The following is a 17,957-nucleotide window of genomic DNA, read 5'->3' as shown; positions in this document are numbered from 1 at the left end:
TGCGCGACCTTTGAACCCATGAACATGGCGCTTGTCAGTTTGTGAAATGACACGTTTTCATTAACAGCCCTCATCTCTGCCACCCCTTATTATCGTCATTATGTTCATCATCAACCTCATTATAATAGTGTCTATTGCTTACATTACGGCAGCGCTCGTTGTAGTCATCATCATTATCCGTATGATGAGGAATCCCTCCCTCGCGTTCATTATCACCGTCGTCATTACAGCGACTACACACCCACACGTGATTAGAGCCATCACCGCAAACACCATCATCATTTTCATTATCAAAACAACAAAACATCTCTACGATCCTCCGGCGGGTGGGCGCCGTGCCTAAAACCAGCGCCCATATTATCTCCCGTTAATTACATTTGGCCCCACCTGAATCATAGTTCGTCTGTGTATGGGCAAATCTCATTAAAAGTTGACGTATGCCATTTCTTAACTCGGGAGACTTTCTCGTCTTAGGGGTGGTCTTCCACCCTCACCCTCACTCCCCCCTTCCCTAGTCTTGTCTCTGCCCATTAAGAACTCCATCAGTGGTCTTTACTGGTAATTAATGTTATTAAGGGGTCGCTTTCTCTTATATATATATATATATATATATATATATATATAATATATATATATATATATATATATATATATATATATATATATACTGATTTGTTGGTTTGGTGGTTAAGTGTTTGTTGAGATTGAAGGCTGTTTTTTTCAGCTTATTTTTGTGTTTTACCAGAGAGACACTTATAAGGATGTTTGAGTTTGTGATGTCACAGAGCACAGAGAAGAATCTTGCTTGTTGCGCGCTACACGCACACACACACACACTACACACACACACACACACTCGTCTCTATGCCTCGTACAATAAGTACAGAAACGTACATCATTCCGGGAGATATCCGAAAACAGTGTCATTGCTTAAGATAATGCAATCACTCTAAAAGAAGTCCAGGTCTTTTATTTGTCAGTTTACTATCAAAGAGCTATCCAATTCTGGTGTTTTATATTATAAGAATTTATGTTCGTTCTTAAATATTAAATAAATAAACGCCCGAATGTACAGTTTTAAGTAATATTGAAAAGCTCATTTCTGTATTAAAAAGCCATTCTCTCTCTCTCTCTCTCTCTCTCTCTCTCTCTCTCTCTCTCTCTCTCTCTCTCTTTCATCATGCAACCATCAGCTGAAGAATTATAGCAACTCTTCAAAATGCAGTTCAGGACTAATGGCCACTTTTGAATTCGGCATATGAAGACGCACCTGAATTGAAAGAAATTAAATAAATAAATAGATAAATAAATTTATGCTAAACATGAACGCAGCCTAAGAGTAATGACAGGTCATAGAGCTGGTTACGGATCTAGGTCTTAATATTTATTTGTGGGGGGGGGGGGGCATTCACCCCCAAACCAACGGGCTTGTAGTAAAGGTGGATACATACCGGGTTAAAACCAGTTGGGGGGAGGGGGGCTAGGGGGGGCCAGGTCAATATCTAGCAAAGATCCCTGGTTTACTCTCGGTTGCTCTCGTATTGACTTGAGAAGGTATCATTTAATTGTATATATCATTTTTTAATATTTTCATCTTAAATCTTATTACTTTTATTTTTATTTTTTTTATTTCATCATTATTATTCTAATTTTATTATTTGTATTATTATCATCTATATTATTATTACAATTTTTATTATTTTCCTTTTTATTTATATTTTTATTTTTAATTATGATATTGTATTTCTATTTGTCCCCGGGCGGGGTTTAAATTCCCTCGTTGCAATCGTGTAGATGGAGTTTGACGAGGCATTGCCAGTCACTCGAGAAAGATCTTGCACCAGTCGGCCTCAGGGTGGGGGTTAGGCTATTCGTCTTGTGGCATACGACGCTTAATTACAAGTTGGTCGTAAACGCATTTTAACCTTTGAAGCATCGCTCCAGTCAAGGTTTCTAGTCTTTAGGAGGTCTTTCACTCTTTGGTTGATATATAGACATTTATTTATATAATATATTATATATTTGTATACATAAATTCTCTCTCTCTCTCTCTCTCTCTCTCTCTCTCTCTCTCTCTCTCTCTCTCTCTCTCTCTCTCTCTTTATGCAGTTTTGTAAAATATTACATCCGAACTCAAATCTAGAGGCTATTCACTTATATTAAACTCATAAAAAATCTTAATTAGTATTCTCTCTCTCTCTCTCTCTCTCTCTCTCTCTCTCTCTCTCTCTCTCTCTCTTCTGCAGTTTTATAAGATATTACATCCATGCTCAAACCTAGTAGCGTTTTCACTTAGTATACATACATGTGTCAGTGTGTATACGCGCGCCACAGTCATTTGTTTTGCCTTAAATAGCTGATAAACACGTAATACTATTATTGTATATAGCTTCCATCAAACCATAAGCAGTTCCTCTAATCCATATATGTTTCAATATGATTCTCGAAAGCGGTAAAATGGAGCCTATGCCTTTGTTGTACATATCTGCTTTCCCAAGATCACGAGGGGAGACGTTTCACGACTCCTGTTGCCAGAGAGAGGCACTTAGTATATACCATTTTCTCTCTCGCAAGCAGAATTAACTTTTAACGGCCGTGCGAGATGCGCAAACCTGCACGACATAATTTTCAGTAATGGGGAAGTGACGACCACAAGTGGCGACGCTCATGTCAATATGCATTCGAAGGTCGTGTCGCGTTTTTCCTAGTTTGGTGGTCGTGTGTGTTCGTGTAGTGCACTTGTGAGTGCTTTGTTTGTGGGATGGGGTGATGTGTTCTTTATTCATATGACTGCGTTGTGCCTATGATACGTATGTTACCACCCTAAAAGCTATTCTTGTGTCGCGTTTTTCCCTAGTTTCGTGGTGGTGCGTAGCGAACTTGAGTCCTTTGTGCGTAGGATGGAACGTGTTCTGTGTTCATGACTGGATTGTGGCTATGATAGGCATCTTACTACCCTGAAACTATTCTCTTTGTAGTTTTAATTATTTATACTTTTATTTATTTATTCATTTATTTATTTTTTGTAATAACTGATTCATCTTTCTTTTTCATATTATCTTTAATTTCTCTCGAATGAACACCGTATCCTTAGGAAAAAGAAGCAGGGAGTTAAATAAAGAAGTGGAATTGAAAATAAAGTAAGGAAGAATAAGAAGCAGAAATAAAAATAAACGAGAAAGAAATAGATGAGACTGCGACGTTAACAGCGGTGGAGCATAGCAAAAGAAAGAAAAAAAAGGAAAAGAATTAAAAAAAAAGATGAAGTACTAAAATCTTTGTCTCACTTTCTCTTCGATTTGCATATAATTGACGTAATAGGGCTGAGCGCAACAAATAGAAAGAAAAAAATAAGTTATGATTATATCGGTCCCAAATGGAGGGTTCCGTAATGCTAAGTGGGGTGCTATCATGTGTGGTGGTCGTCTGGCAAAGGCGGTTACTTTCATGTATGATATATATATTTAGTATATATATATATATATATATATATATATATATATATATATATATATATATATATATATATATATACACACATATGTATTATATTATTATATAAATTTTCTCTCTCTCTCTCTCTCTCTCTCTTCTCTCTCTCTCTCTCTCTCGCTCTCTCTCTCTCTCTCTCTCTCTCTCTCTGCAGTTTTATAGATGTTACATCCGAACTCAAATCTAGAGGGCTATTCACTTGTATTAAACTCGTATAAAAATCTAATTCGTATACATTGTATTTGCTGTATATATTGTATATATATGTGTACATACATATGTATGTATATATATGTGTGTGTGTAAGTGTGTAATATAAAACCCGAGACGAATTTCTTCGTATTAATTTCATTTATAAGTTTTTATAAGTTCTTCTCTTGATTAACTTTATCGATGTAAAAATAGGTTTATTTTTTATCGATGAAAACCCGTTTATTTGTATCCTAGTTGATTTGATGTAAACCATTTATAATGTTTGTTGAACAACAAATTTAATAGTTAATTTTTTCTCTTTACAGACATCCCGGACAGTTATATAGAAAAGCAACGATACGATGGCTGGTACAACAACCTGGCCCATCCTAGTTGGGGATCTGTGGGTGAGTAAATGTCTTTCGAATTAATGGAAGGTTTTCTTCTGTAGGTTTTTAATTTAAAGAGGATTCCTTTATCACTTTTTTAGTTTTTATTGAAAATTATTGAATTTTTTAGTTTTGTTAATATGGCTGGGTGTAACTTGCTTTTTATTTCATGTACACATACATAAGTAGTACGTATGCGTAAGTATGAATTCATGTATGTGTGTATGTATAGAATACATTTATATATGTATGCATGTATGTGTTATACATATATGTAAATATGATGTCATGTATGTTTCTATTATATATATATATATATATATATATATATATATATTACATATATATATTTGTGTGTATATGAATATATATAGAATATATATATATTATATGATATATATATATATATATATATAATAAAGTGAGAGAGAGAGAGAGAGAGAGAGGAGAGAGAGAGAGGAGAAGCGAGAGAGAGAGAGAGAGAGAGAGAGAGATATCTCTTATATATGTGTTGTGTGAGTGTGTTTATATTCATCGTGCTGATGAATTTCTCAAAGTTACGCTATTGAAACGAACCACGCGTTTGTCCATCCTCCCTAAAAGGGAGACGTATGTTTGGTTGTAGAATGCAAATTAGAGTTTATCTCCGGCGTACTTTGAGAGACCTTGCAATTGTTGGTCTCTTTGCTGCGGGGGAAGGGGGGGGGGGGGGGGGGGGGAAGGGGGGGGGGGGGGAACCTTTCAGTCGTAGGAAACTCAACCTTCGTCCGTCTCACCCGAGATTACTCAAAAGTTCGCTTTCATCTCGCTTTCGTAAGGGATTGTGCGCGCGCGCGTGAGGACCGGAAAGATGGTGCCTAGTCTCGTGGAGGGATTCTGCAGTTAGGAGAGAGAGAGAGAGAGAGAGAGAGAGAGAGTTTGTAGACTTTTGGCTGATAAATTTCAATGTCTCTTACGTAAGAGAGAGAGTTTTGGCTGATAAATGTTTTTGTCAGCTGCAAAGAAATTTCATTGTTTTGTGTGTGTGTGTGTGTGAGAGAGAGAGAGAGAGAGAGAGAGAGCTGAGACTCCAACTATTAAAGTAATTGCCAAAAGCAACGATTCAAAGGCACAAGGGAAAGAAAAGGGGCCTCTTGTTTGGAATTATTGGCGTGTGAGAATCAACCCAGATCCTGCTGGATGACGCAATCGGTTTATTTGTTATTTTTTTTCACTTAATTCTATTTAAAAGAACGTCCCAAATTTAACAATGTACCGTCACTGGCCCAAATCATTTTTTTGTTGAGGAAACGAGGACAGGCATTGGAGAGAGAGAGAGAGAGAGAGAGAGAGAGAGAGAGAGAGAGAGAGAGAGAGAGAGAGAGAGAGAGATTGGCTTATCGTCGGCATTAACCAGTAAACCAGCATAAGAATCCCAAATATATATTTCAAATATTTTAAGTTCCTCATTTGATTACAAGCACACTTACTTTCTTCTCTCGTGCTTACATACTCAGTTCTTGGGCGCAATAGTGTTTTCTGTAAAGCTTATAACGCTGTATGAAACTCTCATAAAACTCTCAGCCAAGGCCCATGAAACTCTCAGCCAAAGCCCGTGGTGGTCTGTGTTGTTCCAAACACACGATCATGTCTAACCTTAACCTTATATAAAGTAACTACTGAGCCTAGAGGGCTGCAATTTGGTATGTTTGATGATTGGAAGGTGAATGATCAACGTGGCAATTTGCAGCCCTCTAGCCTCAGGAGTTTTTAAGGTCTGAGGGCGGACAGAATAAGTGCTGGCGGACAGACACGTAGCTATCTTTTACAGACAACTGAAAAACCTACTTTTAAAACATTTGGAGAGTAATTACACTAGACTAGAGCATTGTCGTTTGTTGCTCTCTCTCTCTCTCTCTCTCTCTCTCTCTCTCTCTCTCTCTCTCTCTCTCTCTCCTTTTTACTCTCAATTTCAGTTTCAGAGCTGAAAGCCTTCATAGGTCCCAGTACTTGGCATTTGGCCGAAATTCAACATTCTACTCTGTTCACAGCTTTCTTTATACATGGTGTCCATAAAGTCCCAGTACCATTACAACTGTTTATTGCTCAGAATGGTACTGGGACTTTATGGACACCCTGTAGAATTTTCACGTTTCGCAAATGCTTACGATTAATGCAGTAGCTGCGTTTTAGAATGTCATCTTCCGTACCTTTTTTTTTTTAACCTCATATGATCAAATCACAGTAGTAACGGTGATCAGTAAGTAGACCATCCAAATGGTTATCTTTGAATAAGTTAAATTCCTAGCGGTCAGTCCCAAGGCTTATAATCTTCTCATGCTAATGCCTGCTTAGATCAGATGATTGCTGTCTCCTTTTTTATAGTTGATTATAGCATTATTGACTTTTGTTATCAAAGATAACTTGATGTTTGTTATTTGCATATCTGCTAAAGTAGAGCTCTCATTTTCGCTTACTCAAGGTGCAAGCCTACAAACCACTTTCTTTTTATTGTCTGCTGGTGGGGGGGTTTAGAAAACTTAAAAGTGTCAGAAAAGGGTGTTTCGCATTGAGTTAAAGATACAGGAATTTAAAGGATAGGTTAGTGATGACTTATTAAAATACAGAAAAAGTATTTAAAATAAATAGTGTACATGTTAAAATATAATACTTTTAATTTTCGTTGATGAAACAAGGCTGTATTTGACCATAGATTTTAGCATATTTTAATTTACGTCAAGTTATTTATTATTAAGAATATCTTTACAACATATGCGTGAGAGGGGAAAATCTTGCACACGTCCCGGGTTAGCTGGAGGTCGGATCACGCCTTTGTTTACACTAGCTTGTTATGGGAGACTCTTGGTATTAATTTCTTTTCAACCGAATTCGTTAGTTTCCAGATGTAATGTTTTGTCATAGTACCTGATATGAGAGTATCAGAGATTTACATATTCTTTTTTTAAAACAAAGTTCATATTTCCATGATACTTTTGTGCTGATTAAATCTTAACCTCACTACAGCATTCTCTCTCTCTCTCTCTCTCTCTCTCTCTCTCTCTCTCTCCTCTCTCTCTCTCGCTTGGGGTATGGTCTCCTTTTTGTTCCTATTCTGAATACAAATTTGGCATACGACCATATTGTTCTCGAGTGCTTCTATTGACCTTGCAATATGCTTGTGTATCTGTATATGTTTGTTTACGTTAGCTATGTTGTTATGTGTTTCTGTTTATTCTCGCAGTGACGTCAGTTTCCGTTACGTATTCGTCTGTGCTCTTGTTAACGTCTGTTTTCATTATTTATCTAATTTTGCTCAGCGTATTTTCTAAGATTTTTGTGCTTGCCACTATTATCTCCAACACTTTGCTTGTTTATGCTGTGATATTTCTCTCTCTCTCTCTCTCTCTCTCTCTCTCTCTCTCTCTCTCTCTCTCTCTCTCGTCTCAGCCTGGCCAATGGGTCTGTTACATCAATTTTGTGTATTCATAAACGAGGACGTATTTCTTTCTCAGTGGCTTAATATTTTACTTTGATACTCATCAGTATTCCTTTGGGGTAGTCTTTCTTGGCAAGAGACTGGACTGTGGTTGGTCTTAGCTGGCAGAATTTTCCTCCTTTTGTGTAGACTGCAGATGTCCTTCAACCCCTCTCCTTGAACTTTTGATGGTGTCCGTGAAGAAGTTATTTAGTTTAGTTATACAGGGTGCAACTCCCCTTCCCCCTAAAAAAAATGGAATTTTGGTACAGTTTGTTTAATCGTTGGCACCAGAAACATTGTTAAAACAGAACAAAAACACAAATGTTGGATGCTAACAGAAACATTGTTCAAACCAAAAATGTTGGTTTTTAACAGAAACATTGTTAAAACAGCACAAAAACACAAATGTTGGATGTTAACAGAAACATTGTTCAAACAGAACAAAAATACAAATGTTGGATGTTAACAAAAACATTGTTCAAACAGAACAAAAACACAAATGTTGGATGTTAACAGAAATATTGTTAAAACAGAACCAAAACTCTAATGTTGGATGTTAACGGGAACATTGTTAAAACAGAATAAAAACACAAAATGTTGGATGTTAACGGAAACATTGTTAAAACAGAACAAAAACACAAATGTTGGATGTTAACAGAAACATTGTTAAAACAGGGCAAAACCACAAAAGTTTGATGTTAACAGAAACATTGTTAAAACAGCACAAAAACACAAATGTTGGATGTTAACAGAAACATTGTTAAAACAGCACAATGTTAAAACAGCACAAAAACACAAATGTTTGATGTTAACAGAAACATTGTTAAAATAGCACAATGTTAAACAGCACAAAAACACAAATGTTGGATGTTAACAGAAACATTGTTAAAACAACATAATGTTAAAACAGCACTAAAACACAAATGTTGGATGTGGTGCTCAAATTGCTTTCAGTGGCCAAAGCACGTGAAGGACAAGAGTGGCAGGATTTCACAGATGTCCTTAGAGTCACTCGGCGTGGGAGGCGATGCTAATTATATAATATTAATAATGATGATATTAATATCATGAAATCTACCAAGAACTTTCGAAAGGTTCTCCTTAAATGGCGAATTTACGATTGTTCTAAGTATTTCCGACCATAATCTTCGTCCTTTACGGAGTAATTATGAATGACGACAATCTGATCGGCCCTTGAAGTGGTTAGACAGCCATTTGAATAATGATGCTGGTGGCCTTGCATCGCGCTTCGTGTGTCTTAGGAACGTTATGGTAAATTGTTAATGGATTGAATTCGAGATGGACAAGCAAAAGGTCAGAATTATTGGGGTAGGTAACATATGAAGGACAATATTTTAAACGCATTTGGTTGCTACAAGGTCGTTTGAAAACGTTTGGGAAAGTAAGTTACGTTATTTCTGCCTTCAGATGAAAATTACCATTAAAAATTGTAGGAGAAATTGTGCGTAAATTACATATAATTTTGAAGAATAACTTGCATATAGCATTATAAATGTTATTATCCCCATTTAGAGCCAAAATAGATGAAAGCGATTATATATTTTAACTAATAATTTAAGGATAAATACAACTTTTTTAAAAATTGCAGGAGAAACTGAGTGTAATTACATATAATGTTGATGAATGACTTGCGTTTAGAATGATGAATTTTATTATCCCCATTTAGAGCCAAAATAGACGAAAGCGATTATATATTTTAACTAATAATTAAGGATAAATACAGCTTAATAGTGAATATAAACGGCAAGCAGTTCTGCCATGTGCTTTGAACAAACGTCAGATTCACACAGTTATTAGAAGTTGTACTGTTGCCGGCCACATAATGATATTTTTTTTATATTTTCTATAATTCATGTAATTGCCGGAGTTCATAAGGAAGTTGTTAGCAGAGTAAAGAGGATTTTTGTGGACGGGCAGTGTGTGAAGGCTCTCTTGTGGGGTAAATTTCTTAGGAAATTTATTCCTTGATGTATGAACACTCGCTTTAGAAATGTTTACAAAGGAAAATTTATATATATATATATATATATATATAATATATATATATATATATACATATATATATATATAGTATATATATATATATATATATATATATATATCTATATTATATATATATATATATATATATATATATATATATACTATATATATATATATATACTATATATATATATATATATATATATATATATATATAAGTTAGTTAGTTAGCTTGTGTGTATGCATACAATCATATTCATCTTTTAACTTTAGAATTATTATTCGTACGTATGGGAACATTAATAGTTGATATTTAATGTCTATGAACAGAGAGAGAGAGAGAGAGAGAGAGAGAGAGAGAGAGAGAGAGAGAGAGAGAGAGATTGGGGTCTAATCTGAATATATATGTCAATTTGCGATCAATATTAACGTTTACTTCCCCTTATTTCAGAATCCAGGTTGACCCGCAAAACGCCGGCCAGTTACGCTGACGGGGTCTACATGATGGCAGGGCAGGACAGGCCGTCTCCTAGGAAGCTGTCCCAGGCCATCATGAAGGGGTCGGACGGGATGGGCTCTGCCAGGAACCGAACTGCTATGCTGGCCTTCTTCGGTAAGTACCGGAATGAGATTTTTTTTTAATTTTTCACTTTTTTTATTTTTATTTTTTTGTGGGGTGTTATGGACGGAGATTTCAATGCCAGTAAGTGGCGATCTTACAATGAGATTTTAAAAGATATTTTTTCACATTATTTTTTAATTTTTTATTTGTGCAATTTAATACGGACAGAGATTTCAATGCCAGTAAGTGGCGATTGTACAATGAGTTTTTTTCTTAATTTGCACTTTTTTTTTATTTTTTATTTTTGTGTGATTTATTATGGAGGGAGATTTCAATGCCAGTAAGTGGCGATTTTACAATGAGATTTTTTTTTTCTCTCATTTTTATTTTTATTTTTTATTTGTGCGATTTATTACAGACGGAGATTTCAATGCCAGTGAGTGGCGATCTTACAATGAGATTAAAAAAAAAAATTTTTTTTTACTAATTTTTTATTTTTATTTCTATTTGTGCCATTTATTACAAACGAAGATTTCAATGCCAGTAATTGGTGATCTGACAATGAGATTTTAAAAAAAGTTTTTTTTCACGCATTTTTATTTTTATTTTTATTTTTATGCGTGCAACTGATTACGGATGGAGATTTCAATGTCAGTAAGTGGTTATCTTAAAATGAGATTTATATAAAAAAAATTTTCAATGCTTTTTATTTTTTATTTGTGTGATTTATTATGGACGGAGATTTCAATGCCAGTAAGTGGCGATCTTACAATGAGATTTAAAAAAAAATTTCACTCCTTTTTATTTTTACTTTTATTTTTATTTGTGCGATTTCTTACGAACGGATATTTCAACGCCAGTAGGTGGCGATCTTACGGTCTGAATGGCTGAGCATTATTCACTTGTTGTGATTGAAAAGTTAGTGTTGGCTGTCACTCTCTTGTTTTGTTAATTTTTTATTTTATTTTTTATACCAAGTTTATTTTTGCTAATAATTTCCATCATCATGGAATTCATATTTCAGTTTAACATATTCTCTCTCTCTCTCTCTCTCTCTTCTCTCTCTCTCTCTCTCTCTCTCTCTCTCTCTGCTGGTTATAGTATAAATACTTCTAAATATATATGTTTTTCTATTTGTTTCATTTTACTCTCTCTCTCTCTCTCTCTCTCTCTCTCTCTCTCTCTCTCTCTCCTCTCTCTCTCTCTCTCTCTCTCTGCTGGATGTAGGACAAACACACTTATCTGTTTTTCTATTTCTATCATTTGACTTAATATTTTAGCATTATATTAATGCATTAACAAGCAGGCTTAGGCTTCGAGAGGAAGAGAGAGAGAGAGAGAGAGAGAGAGAGAGAGAGAGACAGAAGCAAAAATGCTACCGCCCTCTCTCCCTAGACAAAAACAACCACGTTTCATCATAAGCGCATTCTTGTGTGACATGTAAACGTGATCTCTTTTGTGTCGGCCGTCGCATATTTGGCAAGTTGTTTTGCTCATTCTCTGGGTGACTTTTAACGTTTTTTTACGTTTGACTTGCAGAGAGTTCTTAATTTTTTTACATGAAGATGAACACGATACCGTCCAGAGGCTTAGCTTAGCCCTTGATTTTTTTATATTTCTCCTTATCAGGACTCAAATCTTAGAAACTAAGATATGTAAGATTTGTCTGAGGATTAAGTTATTGCCGTTATTCACTGACAATTAACATAAATCCACATATGTAGGGTTTGTCCGAAGGGTAAGTTATTGCTGTTTTTCACTGGCAATTTGCATAAATCCGCATATGTAGAGTTTGTCTGAAGATTAATTTATTGCCTTTTTTTCGCTGGTAATTTCCACAATACACCCGCATATGTTGATGTTCCTTTATTAAGAACTAGGGAAATTGTTTTCCATTTCACTTTGTCTGTATATTTATTTCCTTATGAATTTTTCGGATGATGAAGTTAGCCCTTTTTTCATTGGCAGTTTGTGTGATAAGTTTGGAAATGCGGAATATTGTCTTGATGAAGAACTTAGAACATTGTTTACCATTTCGTTTTGCTGTTACATTTATTTCCCGAGGTTTAAATTGTTCTTACATTTATTTTCTTAGGATTAGATTTTTTCTTATATCAAATGCACTGTGACGTATAAGAGAGTTGGTTTAGATGTGTCTCCAACAAAAATAAATTACATCCCGCTGTTGAATCACACATTGTTTCATTACGGTGAAGTGAAATATTACTCGGGTAATGAATTTCAAGGTCTTGCTTTGTTCATGAATGAAATATTTCCACGAACTTCGTTGGTTAATGAAGTCGTTTCATTGCTTCGGTATATTGATATAAGGCATAATATGTGTACACTGAAATGCGCTGCTGTTATGTATTTATTTTGGATTTTTTTCGGTGATGACATATTGAAATGCAGTTCTGTAATTTATTTGCTTGAGAACTCATTCCTTGCCATAAGTACCATAAGGTAGAAAATCCCGTTGCAACTAATTCTCCCCTATTACTTCCCTACCAATCAGCTGATTCAACTCGGGTTTCACGGGTGTCTGGGCAACTTTTAACAGCTGGTTATCAGACGCGGGATCTCAAAGGTAGAGGAAATGCTATAAAGATGTCCGGTTAGCCCACGTACTAACAGGAGAATTGTTTTTTTTTTTTTTTTTTTTTTTTTTTTTTTTTTTTGTTTTTTTTTTTTTTTTTTTTTTTTTTTTTTTTTTTACGAAGGATTTTTTGTTGTTGGAAGTGATTCTAACTTTTTTCTTCTTTTTTTTCAGTGGCTTTTATGTTGTTTTCTGTAAAATAAAACTATCGAAATTCCTTTTTCTGTCCGTCCGCACTTTTTCTGTCTGCCCTTAGATCTTAAAATCTACTGAGGCTAGAGGGCTCCAAATTGTTACGTTGATCATCCATCCTCCAATCATCACACAGACCAAATTACAGCCCTCTAGCCTGAGTAATTTTCATTTAATTTAAGGTTAAATTTATCCATGATCGTGCGGCTGGCAACGCTATAGTTGCCAACATTATAGGCCGCCACTGGGCTGTAGCTGAAACTTTCATGGGCCGCAGCTGAGAGTTTTATACAGCATTATACGCATTACAGAAAACTCGATTGCGCCGAAGAAAGTTCGGCCCATTGTTTACGTGTTTGTTGTTTAAAATGTTGAGGATGCAGTTTAAAATGCAGGTGGCACTATCCAATCACAGCAACCGTAATTATTATTAGCAACGAGTCGAAAGAATCTCTGTCTCTCCATTCAGAATATTCGAAATGTTTAGCATATTTCGCCCCCAAGACGACCGTCACTTGACGAGGAAACTACCTCTCGTTGAACGACTTTCAGCTCCCCTGTTTACAAATGTTACTGGTAGAATATTAATGAGGCCATTCGTTTTCTCTTTCGCTTCGAAGCGCAGATGCTTTGCGAACTTTGCTCTATTCACGTTGGGGCAAATGAGGCTCTCACTGTATGGCCAGTCTCTAAGGGACATTTTTTCTTTTGACAGACCCGTTGGCCAGGTCTCTCTCTCTCTCTTGCTTGTTACTGATTGATCTCTCGTCTCTTGATTCTTGTTACTGATGATCTTCTTCTCTCTCTCTCTCTTGCTTCTGTTACTTTGACTTGATCTCTCTCTCTCTCTCTCTCTCTCTTCTGTTACTGTGACTTGATCTCTCTCTCTCTCTCTCTCTCTCTCTCTCTCTCTCTCGTTACTTAAACTGACTTGATATTTCTCTCTCATGCATATGTTACTTAGACTGACTTGATCTCTCTCTCTCTCTCTCTCTCTCTCTCTCTCTCTCTCTCTCTCGTGATCTGCCGGTAATCATATGCAAATCGGGTAATTAAAATTTTAAAAGTTGTTTTTGTTGTCGGCGTTTCCGCTTTTATGTTTTCCCTTGGATCTTTTGTGGCGTAATTACATGATTGTCTTGGCACTGCGTAGGATATTCGTCAGTAATTACGGGAAAAAAGTGTGTACTTCTTCTTGTAATAATATTTAATGCGATTCATTGTTGGAAAATCGCCCTTTAACATAATACAGATAGTATTGTAACGTAGTATTAGCGATAACAATAAGAATTGCAATTTAGAGTTGAAAAAAAAAATAGATTTCAGTCGTAACTCAATTTTTATTCAACTTCTAGTCATGCCTCGTCCTTTTTATATCACTTACACGATGTCATTGTATAAGAACATCTGGGGAAATAGTCATATAAAGAAAGTTAGGTTCGCTTAAATATTTTCTGTCATTCCTCTGGGGGGTAGTTCACGAGCGTGGCCATAAACTGAAGATTACGGCTCCAAAAGGCGCTGCACTCGACGGTAAATTATGTGATGCCATCCTGCGAGAACAGATGTCAGCCTCGTCGAAAGAAGAAGAAGAAGAAGAAGAAGAGGCGGAGAGCAAGAAGGAGAGATTAGTGTACCACATGCTGTCTCGTGTAGCAGCAGAATCTCCTTATTTCATTCATCCCCTCTCCCTTCCCCTCCCCCACCCCCTCCCCATGCACTCACTTCTCCTCCTCCTCTTCCTCCTCCAACATTCTCTCCTCCATATGCACACACTTCTTCCTCCCTCATTCTCCTTCCCCTCCTTCAAACACCATTCACCTTTTTTTTGAGGCTGTTTTCCTCCGCCATGTTCCTCCCCCCCGCCCCCAGTAGTAGCCATCTTGCTTGGTGAGACGTACCCGCGTGAAGTCAGATTAATCAACAGATATCACAAGTTTAACATACGACTAGAATTTGAGAAATATCTAGAAGTGTTCGTGAACTATCGGTGATAAGATTAGTGTGAAAAATAGTAGGATAAAGCGTCTTCTAAGTTAGTTTAACTGTAATACTGAAATCAGAACAAGATGGCAGTAAGTTCCAAACTGCGGGAAAAGGTGGCGTAATTTAGCTTGCTTGGCAGATTCGCAATACGATGAGGTAGCAGGAAGGGAACTGGCATTTCTCATCTATGAAATCAGCAACAGTCCTAACCAAAAAGATACAAAAGCATTCATAGATATATTAGAAGGATAATATCCTTCAAACTGGAACAAATCTAATGAAAACATCTTGAAAATAATTGAAGAAGTTCCAAATAAAATCCAAGTGGTCAAGAGACTCATAAAGAAAATATACATAAACCAACATATTCCGACAAAGAAAATGAATAAGGTGAATCTTGTGAATATCCTAATTGATGCATTAGGAAAAAGAATGCCAAAAGCATGCAAACTTGTAAGGTTGGTTTGGTATAGCATAGTCAATCCACAAAACCTAATCAGAAAATGTGTGCATGCAACATTCCGACCCATCCACAGTGTGCTGAGGTAATGCAAGATTTGAGAAAAGATACAAGAATTTTTGTTCAACATGTCTATCATGGATAGACAATGTTATTAAATCAAGATTGAATGTACAAATAGTTGAGGATGAAGAAGAAGAGGAAGAGGAAGAAGAAGAAGAAGAAAAAGAAGAGGAAAAACGGAAGAGAAGTAAACAAAAATGAAATGACAGAAAAAAAAATAAGGAAAACAAAGAACAAGATAAAAGTATGGATGCAGAGATACTCATTGATACTACATATGAGGCAATAAAAACAGCATACCTACGAAGAAATAAATTACGATATGACAACAGAAAAGCAAATCCCGAAGAGGCTCTACCCAGATCTTACACAATGACGGGAAGAGGAAAAAATAGCATGAAAGACAAAATCTGCAACCTTTTGAAAAGAGGGAATTGCAGAATTGAGGGATTTGAGAAAGATGTTACTACAAACATCCTAAGGTATGTCAAAACTATGAAATATATGGTAAATGGCATAATTAGATGGCTATGGGATGATTGCAGAGACTGCATCCAAAAATATGTAAAAAACCTAAAAGAAGGAAAAGGATGTAAGTTCGACAAAAAATGCAAATATATGCACCCTGTAGCCATGAATCATAATCAAAAAATAATAACCAACAAGTAATAAAATCCAAAATAAGAAAGAAAAAAATAAAGAGAGAAATCAAGAATATCAGGTAAAAGAGAAAAGCAAACCACCAATGAGATATGCAGAGGGTGTCAGCAAAAAATTTCAAAGCATCAGCTCCGAAATTCTACTCAAGAGTAATAACTGTATTTATTATGCCAAATGGCAGAGGATATTGCAGAAAACGGAGAAAATTGCAGATTCAGACACAAATAAATAATTATGATGAAGGAAGATCAAATATTATGGGAAAAGTTGGATTTTTTAATGTCAGAATTTCTGGAAATGAAAAAACGAACAACATACCAGAAACAGGAAAGAGACATGGGAAAATCCTTATTACTACCAATATAAATGAAGAGGAAAACACGCAAACCATCATAGTGATGAATGCGCAGGGTTTTAGTTACGAGTAATCAAAAAAGAAAAATAGAGTACTTAGAAGAACTAACCAAAATGAAAAGAAAATAGATATAATGAATATAAGTGAAACCTGGTATTCCCAAGAGACTGGAATGATGATCAATAAAAGGGTTCCCAAACTTATAGATCAGATAGAAAAAAATAGGAATCAAGGGGGAACGCAAAAAAAAAATATATGGGAAAGACAAAAAAACAAGGAAAAATATATGAGAAATATAGTAACTCAGAAGTGAAACTAATAGCGGTAGAATTTTGAATCTGAAAAATTGATTGAACATAGTAATTATATAGACCTCCTAATACTAAAGAGTTTGACTTAAATAATAGAAAAATTGGAATGATATATGTAGAAATCACAAGGACTGGACTATTCTCTATCTGGTGACTTCAACTTTCCTTTCGTAGAATGGAAAGAACAAATAGGAGACTGTGGTTGTACTATACATATTAAAAAAGAGAGTAATATAGTGCAGAAAGATAAGAGGCAATTGAAAAGCTATTAGATATGCCTACTAGAATACAACATTCAAACAAATAAATCACTGCCAACAAAGAAAGGGAAAAATACTTTAGACCTAGTATTTGTGAACGAGGATGAATTATGTTAAAGAAATAATAGTTTATAATGCGAGTATTTCAGTATAATTGTCATAGAATTAACAGTTCATTCCAAAGCAATGAAAATAGAGATAAGCAAGAAATGAAAAAGTGGGAAGGATATGGAAAATACAAACTTCTACAGTAAAAAATATAAAAATGGTCAGAAATTAAGAAGAATTAAACAAAGATTGGGATAACATTTCGTAAGTGATGACATAAGGGTAAATACGGAGATATTATAAAATATTGGAGAAAATAGTGGTAAATATATACCGAAGAAGAAGTAAACATATTCATGCATACAAGAGACAGAAGGATCTTGTTCCAGAAAATCAGAAAGTGGAAAAAAAGGTCTTTCGCAAAAGAAAAAAAGCATGGAAAGTTATAGAACTAAAAAGTAAGATAGAAAATGCAGAACAAAAGATATACAAATCAAAAGAAAATGAAAAACGGACTTGGAAGAAAAACCCTATTAAATATCAAGCAAAACCCCCAAATATTATACTCAATATGCGAAGATGATGAATAAAGGAAGAATAGAAATAGGCCCTCTGAGAATTGAAGGGAGATTAACGAATGAAAAAAAAGGAAATTTGCAAACATACTGGCAGAACGATATAAGAGAGAATTCACCCCTAGAATAGATAATGAAGATAATGATATAGAAGTAAGGGACGAAATAGTGAAATATTTAGCTGACATAGAAATTAATGAAGCTGATATTGTGCAGGCAATTAATGAAATTAAAAAGGAGCGTGCTGCAGGGCCGGATGGAAGTCCCTGCTATCTTGTTAAAAGAAAGTAGTTCATTCTATCGCAAAGCCACTTGCAATATTATTAAGACAAAGTGTAGATACAGGCAAGATTAT

General features: G+C 35.4%; 1 protein-coding gene across 1 annotated transcript in view; it reads left to right on the top strand.

The window, feature by feature from the left end:
• Positions 1–17,957, top strand: part of LOC135209655 (dual oxidase-like) — a 215,755-nt gene that overhangs the window by 46,759 nt on the left and 151,039 nt on the right. Inside the window, 2 exon segments of the mRNA XM_064242382.1 lie at positions 4,011–4,091; positions 9,986–10,147. Coding sequence (XP_064098452.1) covers positions 4,011–4,091; positions 9,986–10,147 — 243 coding nt within the window.

Source organism: Macrobrachium nipponense, chromosome 38, assembly GCF_015104395.2.
Source record: "Macrobrachium nipponense isolate FS-2020 chromosome 38, ASM1510439v2, whole genome shotgun sequence".
Taxonomy (NCBI): Eukaryota; Metazoa; Arthropoda; class Malacostraca; order Decapoda; family Palaemonidae; genus Macrobrachium; species Macrobrachium nipponense.
This window is presented reverse-complemented; position numbering and strand designations above follow the sequence as displayed.